Source organism: Bactrocera oleae, chromosome 3 (genome assembly GCF_042242935.1).
Source record: "Bactrocera oleae isolate idBacOlea1 chromosome 3, idBacOlea1, whole genome shotgun sequence".
Lineage (NCBI taxonomy): Eukaryota > Metazoa > Arthropoda > Insecta > Diptera > Tephritidae > Bactrocera > Bactrocera oleae.
This window is the reverse complement of record NC_091537.1, coordinates 72,007,133-72,025,875: the sequence shown is the minus strand read 5'-3', so window position 1 is coordinate 72,025,875 and position 18,743 is coordinate 72,007,133. Positions and strand designations below refer to the sequence as shown.

Here is an 18,743-nt window from a genome sequence, read left to right as displayed (position 1 = left end):
TCGTAGCGCAAACAGGCAACACAAACATACTTCAGACGGCATAATGATTAAATGTCTCTTGTCGTATTGTCAATACGGTCACTTTAGCATATCATCACAAATTGCATAACAGTGACCGCAGGGTTGATTTTTACTCGCTCAACGAATATGTCATGACTTTAACACCATTTCAGCTGACATTGAATATATTTATCAATACCACTATACATGTTTATTGGTATATACAATATTTAGATACTTTTCTATTTTTATCTACTCGGTACGAATAAATGTTGTTTTGTTATTATTTGGAATCTAAATAGCTTTCCATTTCCTCCCATCACCACCACTAAGTGTGTCTAACGATTTTACTGAAAAGAGTATTTGCCCCTTTGTTGTTGTTGTTTACCCATTTTTATTGAGAATTTGCTATTTTAACATCTGTCTCTGGCAAGGACACGTCTGACTTAACTTATCTGTCGCTGCAGCTACTCTTTAGCCAGTTTACGACTGCTTGCTTCCCTCTACTCCTATAGAATAATTCTATGCTATAAATAAGGCGGATTAAAGCGCTTAGCCTCGCTGCCAGTCCTTTGCACAATCAACTTCAGGGGTATACATATTGGGTATATATGTTGGATATATATGCCGGGTATATATGTTTGTATGTTGTGTTTTCAGTATACTTGAGTGCAACGTACGGTATTCGTTACAGTTTCACTTTTACTCTGCCAACTTCGTTGTACATTTTTAATGTAAACCGATTAATTTAGTCGACTCAAACGGGTTGGCCGTACGAATGGTCTGTATTATGTTTACATCTTGTTGGCTTTTGTTCATTTAAGAGCGGACATGTGTTCAATGTTTATATATGTATGTACTTTTTAATATATAATATGTAGGGCGCAGGCTTCAAAAGTGAAATCATAAATATTAAATAGGATATAAATAAATAACTACATATACTCTAGTAGTAATCATCAATGCTGTAGGCTTTTATTCATTTAAAAAGTCTAATTTAACAATAATAAACAATAAGTTGTTGTGAAAGTCTCCAGCAGAATAAACTTTCAGTAATTAAGGGAATTTTATCAATTATATACTAAACTGTTTTGAATTTATATATCAATAGTGCAACTAACTACCATAAGTACCCAATAACTACTTAATTAAAAATTGTCATGTAAGTTCCAAGCAAACAACTTACGTTACCGTTGCTGTAGCAGAAAATATTTCTCAAATAGTTTTAAGGAACGCAGCTTAGTTGACAGTGTTTTGCTAGGAAAAAATTCGGGTCTTTTCAAACATTGGAAATATGGTAATAGCTTATTGTAAAAGAGAAGGAAATATATCTCTCTTATGTTGGAGATGTTAGGTTTAAAGTCAGTTTCGAATCAGCAAACCAAGAGAAGAATTAATTGTGAAATATCAACAATTTCGAGGCTCGAAAAGTTCCCTTGTAGGAGTAAAGCTTCCGAAAGCATTTATTTGTATAACTAATTTGGTTATTAAATATTTATTACTTTACTGTCAGCAACAGGACTTCTGTCATATATCATTGTGCATAAAATATTATTCCTTGAGCAGATTTATGTTTATTCACAATGTAAACAAAACATATTGTGATATCTAGACATGGCTTTGTATTTGCTTTGACAATACGATCAGAGCATTCACATGTACATGGACACATGCAATTTTATGCAAGTAATTTTGTATAAATAAAATATTTTATTTATACAGCTCATGCTAAAAGAGAGACTATTTTATATAATTTCCGGTTGCCCCGAAAGGCAAACGAGAATTTTATATGATCGCTGGCAGCCTCTCAAAAAAAAAAATGTTTTTACGGCGCATACTTCTTGTTAATTCTGATCAGTAATTCATCTTTAACTGCATCTGATCTGAATTGATTAAACAATTTCAATCCCTTAATGTACTGCTAATGTTACATCACATATGCATGCTAGTGTTACGATCCGATTGGATGCCCATGAAAAAGCAGCTACGTAATTTTTTTGAAACAGGCTTTCTTTGTACTTCAACTCAAAATATTGGCCCCATAGAGGAGTTTAGTTCTCTGTGAATTTAGCAAAATGTGAGATATTTCCATCCTAACCCCCCAATAGCTTTTCACTTGGAATATTGGGAAATTTAGATATTGAGAATTGAGATTGGCAGGACATTCGCAAAGATAGTGTTCTAGAGTCTTTTCGTTCTCCGCACACGCTCAACTTTCTGCCGATTTGCTTTACCAAAGTTTTTGAAGGTGGAATCGTAGAGATAGATGTCCCTACAATGTTGCTTAGTTCTCTATTACTTAAAAGTAGAAGCTTAATAGTCTGATATGCCTTCTATAGCTAGTGTTCTAAGGCTTAAATTGTTTCTCCAGAGTCTATTGCTTTAAGCAACTCTCGAAGAAGCTGAAGGGACAGTTTTAAGGAACTGAATTTACGTCTGCCCCAATGCGGGCCAACTCACTTGACCTTATTTCTTTGTAATCCTATATAACTGGGTAGCCGGAAAATATTCGGAAATTGATGCAGAACTTTGTGAATTCAGATCTAGTTGTAGACAATTTCTGTAACATTTTAAAGTTGGAAAAATCTATTTCCAAAACTCGAGCTCTCAGCGACAAACTCGTATTAACGTTTTTACCGTCAAATTATCTTCATTAGTGAGACTTATTTTCAGCTTAAAGGCCGAAGGCATTACTGGTTCATGTTTTTTTTCGGCTGAATAAGTTGTTAACATTACTGTTAACCGTGACGACGTTTATTCCAAAGACCCTGGACTTGATAAACCAGTCACCATTGATCAGTTGGAGACTATTCGATTTGGTACTGTATAAATTTTTGTACCCTGAACAAGGTATACTAAGTTTGCCACGAAGTTTGTTAAACCCAGAAGAGCCATGGCCGTCTGTCTGTATATACGTGTATACGGCGACTGGTCCCCCATTTTTTGAGAATTCGATCAGAAATTTTTTACACGTTCTTTTCTACCCAAGAAGCTGCTCATTTGCCGGAACCGCTGATATAGTACCATTATAGAATATAGCTCTTATACAAACTGATCGATCAAAATCTAGTCCTTGTATGGCTTTTTTATATGGAAATATACCTTCACGCAATTTGGCATGGATTATTACTCAAGACAACGCTACAATCTCTGGACAAATTGTTCAGATCGAACGGCTTTACGTTAACCTTAATTCGAATTGAAGTTTCTTTATATCAAACAACGTGGCTAGAGAGAACTAGCTAAATGTTTTTCTTGTTTTATAATTGGTTGTAGTCTTAAAACTTTATACTTCAAAAAGCATTACGAAAAGATTTTCTAACATATTATTTATTAAAACAAGTGTACTAGTATTATACTAGATATCTTTTTAGAGACATGAGTTTTTATGTACTTATGAATATTAATTCAAGAACAATCTGCTTGGTGATGTCGTTTACTATCTCACTGGACAAGTGGGGGCATATAACGTTATGTACATATAATATATAAATATTATGTAACACATACTGTACTTTCATTCTGTATGTTCGCCAATTTTATTGCTAAAAACTTTTTGATGAGCATTTCATTTGTTACTCTCTGGTATTTTTCGACGGAACTGCAGTAAAGTACTAAAAATTTATATATCAGCTGTGACTATGCAACAAATGAATTCAAACGAAAAAGCTCCAGTTTACTACGCAAATACTTTTAACCGCTTATGCAACCGGAGTGATATGTGAATAAAATGTGGCATTCAATCCTAGAGCAATTCTGCTTTGAAGCGGGGGAAGGGTTTATGTGAAATCTTTTCTTTCAAGTGTTTAGACTAATGATAGATTAAAATATAAGGGTCTTATAAATGATATAGAAAATAATTTAGTGGTAAGCATTATAAGCAATTAGTAAAAATTCCAAAAGGTTTTTGTAGTGAAATATCTTTCAAGCATATGTATATGACCGATTAGACTGGATTTTCAAAACTCTGTTATAACAAGAAAGAACTTTTCATAGAATACTAAAATATTCTTTAAACCGTGTTTCTCTCATTTACAGTGGAATATTTTCTGGCGTACAAAAAAGAGTTGAACAGAATTGGCCATACCTATGAAAGTACTCGCACTCTCTCATTATTTACTCATTATTGCTCTAGTTTTTGTTGTAATTGTTTTTCAGATTCATATTAGAAGAACTTTTGGGGGGTTTCAATAATTTTTGAGATCTGAAGTCGAGGATAGACTGCAGGGAAAACGGTCTGGGAAGGCTTTCAATTATCATTATTATTTAAAATAAGCTCAAACAAATCACAATTGAATACGATACAAATATTTGCTTTTCAGCCTTTACTGGCGATGTACATTAAAAATCCGATCAACATTTATATGTAATTTTTTCAAATATACCTTCTGAAAATGGTTATACTTTTTTCGTTTTCTTGGTGCAACATAAAAAGGGTCAGATGATGAATAGTCTATTAAGGATAACTATCTAATTAAGTTTGCCACGAAGTTTGTAACACTCCGTAGGAAACTTCGGAGACCCTATAAAGTATATATATATATATGATATAAATTATCAGCATGACTAGTTGAGCCGATTTAGCCATGTTCGCTTGTCTGTCTGTATTTAAGCGAACTTGGCTCTCTGTTTCTTAGATAGCGATTTGAAGAAGAAGAAGCTGCTTATTTGTCACAATCGCCGATATCGGACTACTACAGGATATAGCTGCCATACAAATCGATCGGTCAAAATGAAGTCCTTGTATGCACACATTTTTATTTGATAAGATATATTCACGAAGTTTTACAAATATTATTTTCTGATCGGTCAAGATCAATTCTATGTACAGACAATTTTTTGAATTGACAATATTATTGGAATTTGGCAAAGATTACACTAGTTTACAGTGATTTTGCGACTGTGATGTAAGTGGCTGTTTTATGCTAATTTTGGGTTTCTAAAACCGAAAATGATAGCAAAAATTTCCTAACACGTAGGATTTTTTGTGTAAATGTCAAGGAGCGTAGGGGTCAAACTACCACCACTTACTAAAAAGACAAGAAGAGCTATACCTCTTAGCACATCAATCGCAAATTTTTCCTTCAAATATGTTATTCTCAGAAGTAGAATCTCTACTTCAAAGAGATATTATCAGCTCTTGATTAACTCCAGTAATCTGAGAAGAGGTTTCTGAATCTTCGAAAAACTTCTAGACACATTGCTATCATTGGTGTTACCGGGATTTTTCACACATATCCTTTATGTGTGGTCTTAATTTAAAATTTTTGATAATGTCGTAATATGAATGCAGTTAATCGGGTTGTAGAGGTTCAAATATTTGCCTCGAAGATCTTAAAATTAGTTTTTTTGTTAGCGTAGACTAAGGAATTGGCCTGAAGCTATGAGAATTTCCGGTTTTCGATTTGTGTTTTCTGACCAACTTGTGTTCACACATCTCGAATGTGTAGCATTTTTTAGTTAAAACCACAAATAATCCATGTATTATAACTTTAATTATTTTAAAAATTTATGCAAGCTTCGTCTACACAGTAATGCTTGAATGGGTATCAATGCACTTATTGCAAAGCTCATGAACCGTATCTAAATATCTCTTGATTTAATCAAAAAACTCAAATTTTTGTTGGAATGCTTCTGAAAGGATTGTACCTGGCTGAATAAAGATCGCTGTTCATTTTCTTAGAACCGACAGTAATTTGTTTTAGCGGTCTTTTAAAGTATAATTGAAAGCGATTATTCCTCTTACCTTACCTTTCCTCAACCTTACCAAAAGAGTATCTACACATCATTAGTTGGTAGTTTTTTAAACTTTCGAAAAAAGGAAAAATTTAACTTTCTAAAATTAAATAATTTTGACCGACGGTTAGAATTTTAAATTCTGATAGCCACCATTGTACTACTGTTAGAATACTGTTATTACTATCTGGTCACCCTTTTTTTTGGAGCTTTTGAATGCTTGAGAAATTTTGCCTAAAGTTGATCGAGAATAAATGGTCAACTTAGTTGTAATTTAGTAAATTTGTTAATATTTACATATACATATGTACATATATCCACAATTCTATTTTCATAAATACACACATTTAATTTAAGCGAATGCATAATGCATAAATAGCAAGTGAGTTACGTCCTACTGCCATTGGACATAAGTCCAAATGCATGTCACAACAGTGGCGAATGCAACTGATGCTTCCGTCTGACAAAAGTGCAAACAACATTGTTAGCCAACAATGTGAAGACAAAGGCAGAGACAACAATATGTAAAATGCACAATGTGTGACCGGCGTGTTAATTCAGACTTTACATGCACCCCATACTTTTGTGAGTCCCCACATATGTACGTACCTATTTGGAACTAAATTCATGTATGTTGGTGAAATGTAGGTCCTGCGCTTATTTACTTAGATGAGCTCAGCCCATTAACCCAACAATGCCTCGAGTATGTGCAAATAAGTGGACAGATGGGGTCCAAATCTATATATGTATATGTATGCACTTATATGTAAATCCATTTGGCTCTAGAGATGAATTATTTTTTAATTAATTATTTATAGTTATATATAAACTCTGTTCCATTCTTTGATGGGAAGACCGCTCACCCGCAGTCAACTCGTTTTATAAACCTTCTTATAAGACAATTCCTCACTGCAGAAATACTTAATTCAAAACAATTAAAATCTGCTGAATAGAACTGAACACAACTTGATATGAGTTTTATATTTTGAGACTTTGATCAGGATTAAGGATCTATACCTTTGCATATTTTGATGTTTCCTGTACCCTCCTCCAAAGTATTGGTAAAAAATGTTTTCCTTACCACTGGCTACTTTCAAGTCTTTCTGAGCTTAACGATAGTTTATTATCAGTTATCCCAAAGTAAAAAAGGCAAAATTTTTAGACAGATATATAGGATATCTTTTAGTAGCTCTGGAATTGCATTGGTAATTAAACCTTACGAAAAACTCGACAATATTATTTTAATTATGCAACTGTCAGGTTGAGCAGAAAAATGTAAATAACCATTAGGGGATGAATGAAACAGATCGTTTTTATACTCTCGCAACCTGTTGCTACAGAGTATAATAGTTTTGTTCACCTAACGGCTGTTCGTATCACCTAAAACTAATCGAGTTAGATATAGGCTTATATATACGCATATAAATGATCAGAATGGTGAGACGAGTTGAATTGCGAATGACTGTCTCTCCATCCGTGCGTCAGTGCAAGCGACAAATCGATTAAAAATTGAGACATTTTAATGAAACTTGCAAAAACCATACCACCTTGGCATTCAAGGGAGGTCGGTCTTTTAAATGAGCGCAATCGGACCACTATCACGCCCACTAAAAGCAATTAAACGAAAACCTTTAAAGTACCATAACTAAGCTCCATAGTATTACATCATAATATTTTTAGTACAACGAATTGCTTTAGATAGGAGCATCTGTGGTTTGAAACATTTTTAAAAAGTGGGAGTAGATCCGCCCTTAACAGGTTTAATATACGCATCTCCCAAACCGTTAAAGTTAAATAAACCAAATTAGCTGAGGGCAAATCTTTTCAGCATCTTCTTCTCCACTAAAAGTGCGATAACTTACTAAATAAATGTACACCCATGAGAGAGCACTATTTTAGGTAAAATCCTATTTCTCAGTACCTACTGAAGCAATTTTAACCCAATTCGGTATTCAACATTATCTTGACATTCCTCTGTTACGGCGCGAAATCGGACCACAACCACGCCTACTTCCCATGTAACACAACTTTAAATTCCATCTCTTTCTTTCATTTTCCAGCATACAGATCAAGCACCAATGAATATATTAGTATTAAATTTTGCACAAATAGCGCCTTTATGATATGCTATCCCAAGTCAATTGATCATGATCGGATCATATAAAAACATAATAACATATAATGCAATAAATTTAGTAAAATTCCAAACATGATTGTAGTCCTTTTACCCTTTTGTCGAATAATGAATATTGAATTCTTTTATAAGTATGTTTTGTATCAGATGTTACTCTTGCCAACAACTGTAAGAAAACTTAATGGCTTTCGTGTTCGTAGGAATCGCAGATGTTCTAAATTGAGATCTCTTGACATTTTGACTTTACTACCATATACGAGTTTTCTGCCATACAGACTGATCGATCAAAGCATATTCCTTGTACTTGTATGAAAAACATCAAAATTAAGATAAGGATCTTTTTGCACTCTTTTATGCTATAAGAAATGCACTTGTGAAGGGTAGTATAGCTTCGGTGCAGCCGAAGTTAACGTTTTTTAATTTTTTTTTTAATTATACCACGAATGTGAATTTTTTTTGCATTAGGAAAGGTCTACTGTGAATTTGGAATAACCTTTTTGGAATAAACTTCGTACAGAGTCGTCGAAGTTTAGTATTCGCACCAAATTGTTAACAGACAGACTTTCCTCACCAACGCCACAGACCCACATACACAACCACGTTCTTTGGCTTGCCAGAGTATCAAACCAGCTGGCCAGCAATCAAATATAAACTTTCGTGAAAGTAAAACGAAAATGTTTAACGAAATTCAGACTAAAACATATGCATACATATAACGTATTTAGTAAGTACATACGTATGTATATTTGTAAATATATATTTGCGTACACACGTACATATGTACATACAAAGAAAACCCCTTCGAATTTGCGTACTAAACTATTTTTAAAAACATTTCTAGATTTATTTGTCGGTCCAGGTCATTACCCGTTGGCTGCTGTGCAGAAAACAATAGCAGCATAGTGCTTTACCCCAACCGCTTGTATCTTGGATACTTGGAGTGAGTTTGTGGGAAGGCATAAAATAAAAAAAAAAGCTTTGAGGCCAACATATAAATGGTTGATGTGGTCGGCGTGTGCATTTGTGCATAGCTAAGAGTATATGTGTGGGCATTTGCAGGCTTATGCTAAATGTATATACAAAAATACATACATACGAAAAAACTGGAATACCCATATGCCTGTATGTGGGTGTGTAACCATAGAGAAAACCGCAAAGTTGTTTTGTTAATTTTATGAATGCCCGAGTTAAAGCTGACTTTAAGCATCGCAACTATTTCATACAAATTGTATATTTGTGCTGTGATGTTGTCATCGTCAAGTGATTGCTTGACAGGTGGGTGTGTATGTGAGTATGTATGTACAAATAATGTTAAAAGTTGAATTGTGCTAATTTTTATGTACTTATTTATTTTAAGGACTACTGTTTGGAGTAACACTTTTTTGAAAGCATTTTTCTGCCATAAAAAAGATGGCATATGTATTGGTAAGAGTCCAGGGAAATATATTTAAAGTTTAAAATTGCATAAACCGACCTTAGGACCTTACTTTTAATCTCATTCGTGAAAATATTCAACTAAGGGATGGTCTAAAGGCTGAACGTGCATGCTCTTCAGTTTAAATTTATCAATTAATTGAAGTGGCACGTCAGAGTAAAGTTGGAAGATGAGGGAAAACAAATGTTGTATAGTAAACAAAGGTATTAAAGTATGAACGCGATTCGATTTTAGTGACATAAGCCGATAAGAACAACAGTTCTTACGTTTGACACAAAATACTTAAGAATTACCTGACTAACCATTTATATGGGAGATTTAAAAAATATATGAATCAAATTTTTTATTGTGGCAGTTCTAAGCTCGTGACTAAACACATTTTCTTTTCAGCTTATAACATATTTCAAGTTTCTAAACTCAGTGTAAAAATGACGGGTAAAAAAGTTGCCTACATTTCAGCGTGTAGTTAAATAGCGAAAACTAAAACTTTAAATTTATTTCTCTACGTTAAACCAGGCTTGTAAACATGGAATTAATACACATGTACGACAATTTTACGGAAATTTGGAAGGATATTTGGAAGGATATTTAGGGTAGTATTCGACGGGCAACATTGTACGTAAGTTTCTAAAGTTGAATAGAAGAATAGGTTTTGACTGGTTACTGAACCTTTGCAATACAGTTTGTACTCTATTTGAGTAAGAAAACGCCCCATTGTTAGTTAAAAGAATTTTCTGCTCATAGTCATCTATCCAACCGATGAACAAAACTGAAAACCGACGTAAGAATGTCGTAGATTCGTTCAAATTTTTAACGACATCTGTTGCAATTGCACATACTATTTATCAGCACAATAAATTAGTCAGGACAGAACTGGGACAAAAGTCGAAAGAATATCTAAAAAAAAATAAAACACAAGAAAACACTTTAACTTCGCCTGCTCCGAAGCTATAATATCCTTCACATGTTCAAGTTTTCTTACTGGAACTTGAGTTTGATCGATCAGTTTGTATGTCAGCTATATGCTATAGTAGTCCGATATCGGCGGTTCCAACAAATGACCAGCTTATGGAGGAGCAAAAAAAACGTGTGTAAAATTTTAAATCGATGTCTTAAAACCAAAGGGACTAAATCGCATAAATACAGGCGGACGTGGCTAAATCGGCTCAGCTTGTCACGCTGACCATTTATATGTACATTTAAAATGTCATTGACGTTTCCTTCTCAGTGTTACAGATTCCGTGGCAAACTAATAACAAATAAGCATTAAATCAACTCTGTCTGTGGCTAACACAATTGTATTTACCAGCAGAAGCCAGCTTTCGCCGGCATATAATGTTGACTAGAACTTAAATATTGAACCACTGAACCATTGGGATTCCTCTCGCTTGTCTTCGTGGAAGTATGAACTCTAGTTGCACTTGTTTTATGTATTCTCCTCATTCACAAAGTACGAAACTTTGGTGATACGGAGCCATATTGCTGAAGCTTTCCGAGGAATTGCATTATAAGTATGGTATAGCAAGATTTCATGCTTTAGAAATTTAAATAAGAATCTTTGTCCGCAAGCATTATTAACTTAACCTAAACCTAACCTATATGCATAAATAGGCATATGAGCCGGGCGCCTTGAACTCTTGCCTATGCAATTGACGATAATTGCTTAGATATTATATGGGTCACGGCTACACTGTCAATATCATTTCACCCCTAAGCCATTTTTAATGATGTTTTCTAAGTTTTAGACTTTCCTTTCGTTTATAGATTTTTTTTATCATCTGGTTTCTTTGGCTTCCGATTGTATACAGAAAAAAAGTTGCGTTGTGGCCTTCAAATGGCAGATTTAATTGAAAACGAAACTCAATTTCAACTACAAATAAGTACGAAGACAAATGGGCATGTATACTAAAATTAGGATAAATGCATTCCACTTACAATGTAACTGTACAAATGTAATTACTAATGTTTTTTTGTGTTTGCTGTTGTTGCTATTATTATTTTGGTACTTACAATTGATATGCACGTCGAAGCGCTTACTCACGGACGGCGGTACACCATTCGAGGCGATACACAAATAACCGCCCATATCGGTGCGATGCACATTCGTCAGCACGAGCCGCTCACCCTCCACCGTTTTGACCACTGCAATGAGAAAAAAACGAACAATTGGTAAATAAATAATGTTTAGTATACTTTTGTGTGTTTAGAATAGAAGCCAGAAAATAAATTGCAGCATTCACATTGGAGACATTCTGATATGTGGTTCGAGTGTGGTGCTCTCTCCACAATGCCAAGCGTTGAAGGGAGGAGAGTTTATTGAAAAAAGGTAAAGAAATTGAACAAAGTTGCTCATTAAAGGGTGAATAAAGTGTATGTGGTGACCTAATTAATTAACTTTTCGATTATGTCTATCACATTACGCTAACCTGGCAATCTGTGGTTGTATATATACTTATGTCTAAACAGGGTGGTTTATGTTGATTATTTTTCAGAAATTAACCAAATTCACTTTCGGTGAGTCATTGTTTTATACGAAATAATGTCTAGTGCTGATGGAATGAACTTTTGACTGGCTTGCTTGGCTTACGGGTAGCTCGTCATATGGGGACTTTTCTTACAAAGTCTTGTCAAAAGTTTTTGGCACTATCTTTGTGACTTTTAGTCTGTGTATTTTTCTGGAGGACAGCAGTGAATAAAAATAGTAATATTAACTCACTGGAGCAAAATCAGTTCACGTACTTAGTAAATATTATTCTTGTCGGTGAAAGTAACTACGGAAAAGAGTTTGAAAGTCCTTTTTCGCATTCATTTAGTAGACATCCTAATCCAGATATGAGGTTACACTAATAATATGCCGTCACAAATTTTGAAGCCACGAGGTTCCTGCTTGGTAACTCTTCGGGAAGGCTAAGCCAAAAAATTATCGTGGGAAGGAGTACACACCGAAAGACGTCAACTTTATTTTTATCTTCCAGCGGTGAAATTCGTACCAAGAGCTCGATCAGTTGAGTGTTGCCAGATATTTTAAAATCTATACTGAGTTCATAAAATGAAAAGTAGACACCTTGATAGAGCTCCTTTGCGTGCATCCTCAATGAGTTTTACGAGATCATAGGAAGTAATTAAGAACGCCAGTGGTCTTACTTTTTTATTAAATATTTATAGTAATGAAATGATATTGGAGCCAAATTCATCCCTAACGTACCGTATCACAACTCTCCAACTGCTTTCGAAGCCCGTGACTTCCTATTCAGAAAACCGCAAATTTTAATGCTCTTCACAATATTTATCTTACACTATATGCCGGTGCCGAAGCATAATAAACCCAATACATCTTTATTTTTACATGTAATGTCTCTCTCGAATGCTTTGAGAGGCATCAATCTCTTATAGTAATCATAAATATCGCACAAAGCATTGACTTGTGGAGGACAACTGGTCTTCCTACATTACCAATGTTGGTCGACAGTCCATCTCTGACTAAGGTTTGTCAAAGAACTCAACCACTATATGGACCACCCCATATGCGTAATTGAAACTTTTTGTACTGCTCACGTACGAATGCTGGTAATATAATGTGACTTCTGTATACTGTAAATATAAGTATATACTCCAAACATACCATAACAAATATAAAAATATGCTTTAAAAGATTTCACAAACCTTTTCCATCCCCTTGAACTTCAAATAATATATAGTAAAAAAGAAAAGCGTACAAATAATAAGGCAAAAAAAAATAAAAAAGAAAAGAGGAGTAGTACTCATAGCAGCTATTAGTGTGGAGACACCGACTTTGCTAAACAGTCATTATGTGGCATGCCAAACACTTGAGTTTGTGCACAAAATACACACACCGCAATTCGTAACATACAAAAAACAATAACAACACAACACCAACATGTCATCCGGGGTATGCGCACACAATGAACGTCCTCAACACCTAATCGCTGGCCCCAACACATTAACGTTCATATGTATGTGTGTGAGTGAGAACATCCAACCTTTTCAAAGCAGGCTAAGCACACTCAGGCAAAGTTGAAGTGTTTGAGTGGATTGTTGCCCCACCTTTGTCTCGCATAAGTTGCACTCTCGCGCTCAATTAGGGCGGCAACGGGTAAATGAGTATCGTTTTACTTACCATTTAATCGCAGCGTACAAAAGATTGAAGGGAATACGGTAGCACTGTGTGTGGGCGGTGAGGGGAAATATTTGAAGTTGTTAAAGGTGGGTGAAGGATTTACTGGATTTGTAGTTTTAACTTTGGTATTAGTGATTTACCTAAGTTCATAAACTTGATGTTGAGAACTTTAAAATTTTGACAAATCAATTAAACGATAATACTTTGTTTAATAAATATAATACATCAAAGCCAATCTTATAAATCTCTTGTAGTATTTGTTTCTTCTTTTTTAATTCTTAGCAGCTATTCCGGCTATCATTAAAGTTAATCGGAAAAGTTCCACGTATCAGAACATTTCGAAACTTATTTAAAGAAAAAGAAACCTATGAAGTTCGACCTTTAAATACTAGGTACTACATAAATCTAGTAGATGCAAAATTATATGTATTTTATATTCATCCCTCATGTTAGCAGAACTGATATAATGTTAGCCTTAAAAAAGAGCAAATTTAAACAATTTGTGCTTGGAGAGGTCTCTACGGTGACGGTTATTTTAGGGTTTGGCTTAACATCAATTTTAAAAAAGGTTAAATGTTTAAGATGAAAAGAATGTCGTTTTGTGCGCGTGGCAGTGGTAAGGTTGCGCTCATCTACGAACTCGTCCTCACTTCTTTATCAAGGAACACGTGAACTAAATTTCATTAAGATATTTAAATTTTTACTCAAGTTATCGCTTGTTCGGACGGACAGACATACAGTCACTAGGATCAGGGTAGTATTGACCCGATTTTATCCATTTTCGGCATTATCACATATGTTACATGCTAACGGAAAAAATGCTATCTGAATGATATTTAGATACCTCACATACCATCATCAATATATAAGGAGTAAGGGCAACCGGGTGTTTGAAAATCCTGATATTAGTTATATGGGGATAGGGCAAGTTTTTATCCATTAGATGCATTAGTATGCATTAGTTTTGATACTGGTCAGGTAGTAATATTTAAACCGCTAAGATGTCTTTGAGAGATTCTATATAATGTGTCCTACATTTCGAAATTTGCCTATGGTTGTAAATCACAGTTTTGTTAAGAATTTTTTTTATCAACAAGCTCATGATGTATTGGTTCATCGCTTTAAAAAGATTTAAAGGTTATACCATTTTTGATTAACATATTCAATAATATTTTATGAATCCCTTGAAAACGTTCAAACTTGATGCTTCTTCAGTCTCCCGAGAAAGTCTGTGGTACAGAAAAACCCTTGGCTTCAATCGTTACAACGAAAATTGAGTATATACAACAAGAACGGTCTCGTAGTTTTATCTGGCTACCAGCTGGGCAGTATTCTTCAAAAATATTTGAGGGATATTTTCTTTGATCTGTATATCTTTCAAAAGTATATTTATATGCTATGAGTATTTTAAACCGATTTTGAACGCTAAATAATGATAATGCTTGCTAAGGAAAATTTCATATATCGGTAATTTTCTCACCTGTATTGGGTAAAAGAACTACAAATATTGTTATTTATGATTTTTTATACATTAATTAAAACACTTACTAATTTTAGCAACTCGACTGAAAAGTTTTTTCTTTTTGCTATTTCCTTCAATTTTTATACACATACATATTCTTACCTTGTTTCTCTCTTGTCTCCGTTCGTAGAACTATATCCTTGGCGCCCTCACGTCGCCATTGTACTGTCGGTTCAGGGACGCCCGTGGCACTACAGATGAGCACAATTGTGCCACCCTCATTACAGATACCCTCTTCGAGATTTTGTTCCGGATGATTTAGAATATCCGGCGGCACTACAACATCCAAATAGCCAGACTTCAGGTGGTGATGATGGTGGCAAGTGCAAGGATTGGTGCAAAATGTGAACGAATGTGGAATAAAGTAAAACACATACACATAAACACGTAAGTATACTAAGCATTACATGATTGGTGCAGTTGAGGAATTAACATAAAAGAGTTATGAATAACTTTATGTAAATATAAAATACTAAATAGTCATACTTTGTGAGTTTTATTGTACGGAAAATATTATTAATCAATTAAAGTTGAAGTTATGTGAAACCTTTTATTATATCAGGTTTATTATTAAGTTATATCAGGTTTTCTTAAAACTCTTTAAATGATAAATTAACATAGAATTAGTAGAGCTGTATGCCATCAATATGTGTATCTTATGCTATTGGGTTGTAACCTAAAGGATCGTTAGCGACTACGCAGGAACTGACCGCGTTTCCTTGGCAAGTAATGCCAAACCTTTCATGTTATTTCTACCAGAAAAAATAATTTCAAAAAATCGAATAGCCCTTTCAAGCCGCCTTACAGCTTGTCGGTCTGTCCATAGATTGGAATACTAAACATAGGAGGAGAAGCTAGGTAAATTCTTAAACAGACATGTGAGATCCCAATATATATGTATATTTTTTTCGAGTCATAAATAAAAGTTTCAGCGATCTCAAGCTGCATTAATTTAAACCAAGTCTTGTTCCATGAATTTGAAATGGAACAGAATGGTAAACATCGGTTGTGGACGTAAAATCGAATTGGCTGTAAGTTCGTACAAAGCGACGCAAATATACAATAATTAAATAAAAAAAGAAAAATATATAGTCTACAAAGAGCTAGATATTTTATGATTTTAAATCTTGTTTTAACAAAGAACTTGCCACTGATTTTCAAATGTTCGGTCAGAAGTCCAAAGATAAGTCACTTCATTTCGTCAGAACTCTAGACGATAACGATATGATCTAGATTTAGTTGGACCGGAATTCTGTAAAAAAGTGTTACTGAAAAGTAAGAAGACAAACTATATAAACTGAATTTAGACATTAATCTTCCATCTTAAGTATGGTCAAGTGTCTGTCGTTTAGTGGTGACAATTTATGTTGATTGTGTCAAATTAGACATTGAAACTCACACTATAAAGACCCAACCGTTCAGTTTTCATTTGGACCTGGTGATATACCTATCTAAAAACAAATACATTTCTTCGAACATTAGATATAATATGGGTGGCAACAACTACAAAATATAATGTTTACAATGTCTGACTAAGACTTCCCTCTTTTGAATCAGTTATTTCAGTAGAATAAAGAAATTTGAAAAAGTGGCAACCTCGAACATTTTTTTAATTGAAGCTTATTCACTTAGTTTGATACTGTACGTGTAGGAAATTATTTGTGCGATATTTTATTGAATTAAAAATTGTTTACTGGTGGCTAGCCTGCTTGTACGATAATTAAGAAGATTAAAGAAATGCGAACAAATGGAAACCTTTCTCTAACAAATTTTCCACTAAAAAATAGCTTTTTAGTTTGAAGTCCTTACTGAAATAATTTATTATTTATTTATATTAGTTCAAAAATTGATTTTAACCATTAGTATTTTTAAAACACTTCAGTATGATAACCATAATACACTACTTACTTAATTAACACATTTTTTATTAAAAAAATTGCAAATATGTGGCAATATACCCTGAACAAGGTATATTAAGCTTGCCACGAAGTTTATAACACCCAGAAGGAAACGCCGGAGACCCTATAAAATGTATACAAAAATGATGAGCTGAGTTTATTCAGTCATGCCCGTCTGTCTGTCCGTCTGTCGGTCTGTCTGTATATACAAACTAGCCCCTCAGTTTTTATGCTATCGATCTAAAAATTTGAACTTGTACTTTTCTCACTAAGAAGCTGCTCATTTGTCGAAATGGCCGATATCGCACCACTAAAACGTATAGCTGCCATACAAAATGAACAATCGGAATCAAGTTCTTGTAAGGAGCCTTGTATTAGAGAAGGGTGTTATGGCTTCGGTGCAACCGAAGTTAAAGTTTTTTCTTGTTAGGTTTCTTATTTATACCATTGAAATATGATATTAAAATCTTGATATATGTATTATTACACTTTAATCACTATTGTAATGCTTTGTAGACCGTGAGTGTGATAAAATTCCGTTGCGTTACACATAAAGCAGATATTTTTGACTACTTTTTATAAACCAAATTTTCTTCTTATACTCGTACTCCCACAACCGCTTACTGGTCTTTGTTTTTTCAAAGTAAATTTGTGATTACAAATTACTAATACGTATGTAGATAATTTATTTCCGCATGCAATTTTCAATTATTATTTTATTACTCCACAAAAGCATGGCAAAGGCAAATTTATGTATATGCGACAATAAAAATTCATTTCAAATACATAGCAAACAAACATTTGGGCCCCCATATCAATAGATAATTGAATTCTGCGTAAACTCACAGGCAAATAACCACATGAATTGCACGGAGCTGTGCACATTAATGCGCACACATACATACATATACACATATTTGATTGGAATAATCTAAGGCATCGAAGAGTGGCCATGAGAAAAATATTCATGAGCTAGCCATAATGTGGAGCCAACGGCAGCGTTATTATTATTGTAGCACACTTTGCGCGTGTATGTGTGAAGAGGACAAGTACTTCGCACATATTATACAAGAGTATGTGGTTTGAAGAAATATATATAAATGTACAAATGTTTGCATTGTGTTACTCGGCTAACATTTTACCCTTTTTCTACACTTCAGCGTATGCTTTGAGCTATTAGATAACTCATGTATGGCTTTAACGCCTGACATTCAGATGCTGTAGTTATGTGTATATTTGCATGTATGTGTTTGAAAGTGGGTATAAATTTATGTATATATTTGTATTTGTGTATATATGTATATATATTATTAGCTATGTATGTATATACTATACATATGTGCGCTAATATGTGTAGTCGTCACCTTTTGATCATCTATAAGTTCAAATGACCGCAAATATTATCACTAACTGTATTATTATTTCAGTCAGCATTGCTTAGGCATGGCTTCCGAGACCGATTACTGAAGCATGAACGTAGAAATATGCGATAGGGTTGACTGGTTGCGGCAGCGCACTTGCATAGTTGAGCTGGAACATGCATACATATATATTTATAATATATATCCGTTTGTTTGTATGTTAGTGTATGCTAGGTGGTACTTAAGAATTATTATAAACATATCATATTAATGTATATTTATGGATTAGTTGAGTATTTGACGATGGCGTTGCCATGCTTGCATTTTTTTCTTTCTTAGCACAAATATTGTTGCTCATACGCCAGGGCGTCACTGAGAGACCTTAAGGCTTAGGGTAGTAGATATAACAGCATTCGAACACCTGGCAATCGTTTAAGTGGACATGAGCTACTTAGTGGCATATATTGAAGCTTTTCGCATAACAAATGGAAGTGTACTCACGGTATCCTCGGTGTAAAA

General features: G+C 34.1%; 1 protein-coding gene across 1 annotated transcript in view; it reads right to left on the bottom strand.

Annotated features, from left to right (window-relative positions):
* Positions 1-18,743, bottom strand: part of DIP-lambda (Dpr-interacting protein lambda) — a 72,074-nt gene that overhangs the window by 33,208 nt on the left and 20,123 nt on the right. The window contains exons 4-5 of the mRNA XM_070106372.1: positions 15,068-15,263; positions 11,316-11,447 (exon numbers count right to left, since the gene is read on the bottom strand). Coding sequence (XP_069962473.1) covers positions 11,316-11,447; positions 15,068-15,263 — 328 coding nt within the window. The remainder of the gene's footprint in view (positions 1-11,315; positions 11,448-15,067; positions 15,264-18,743) is intronic.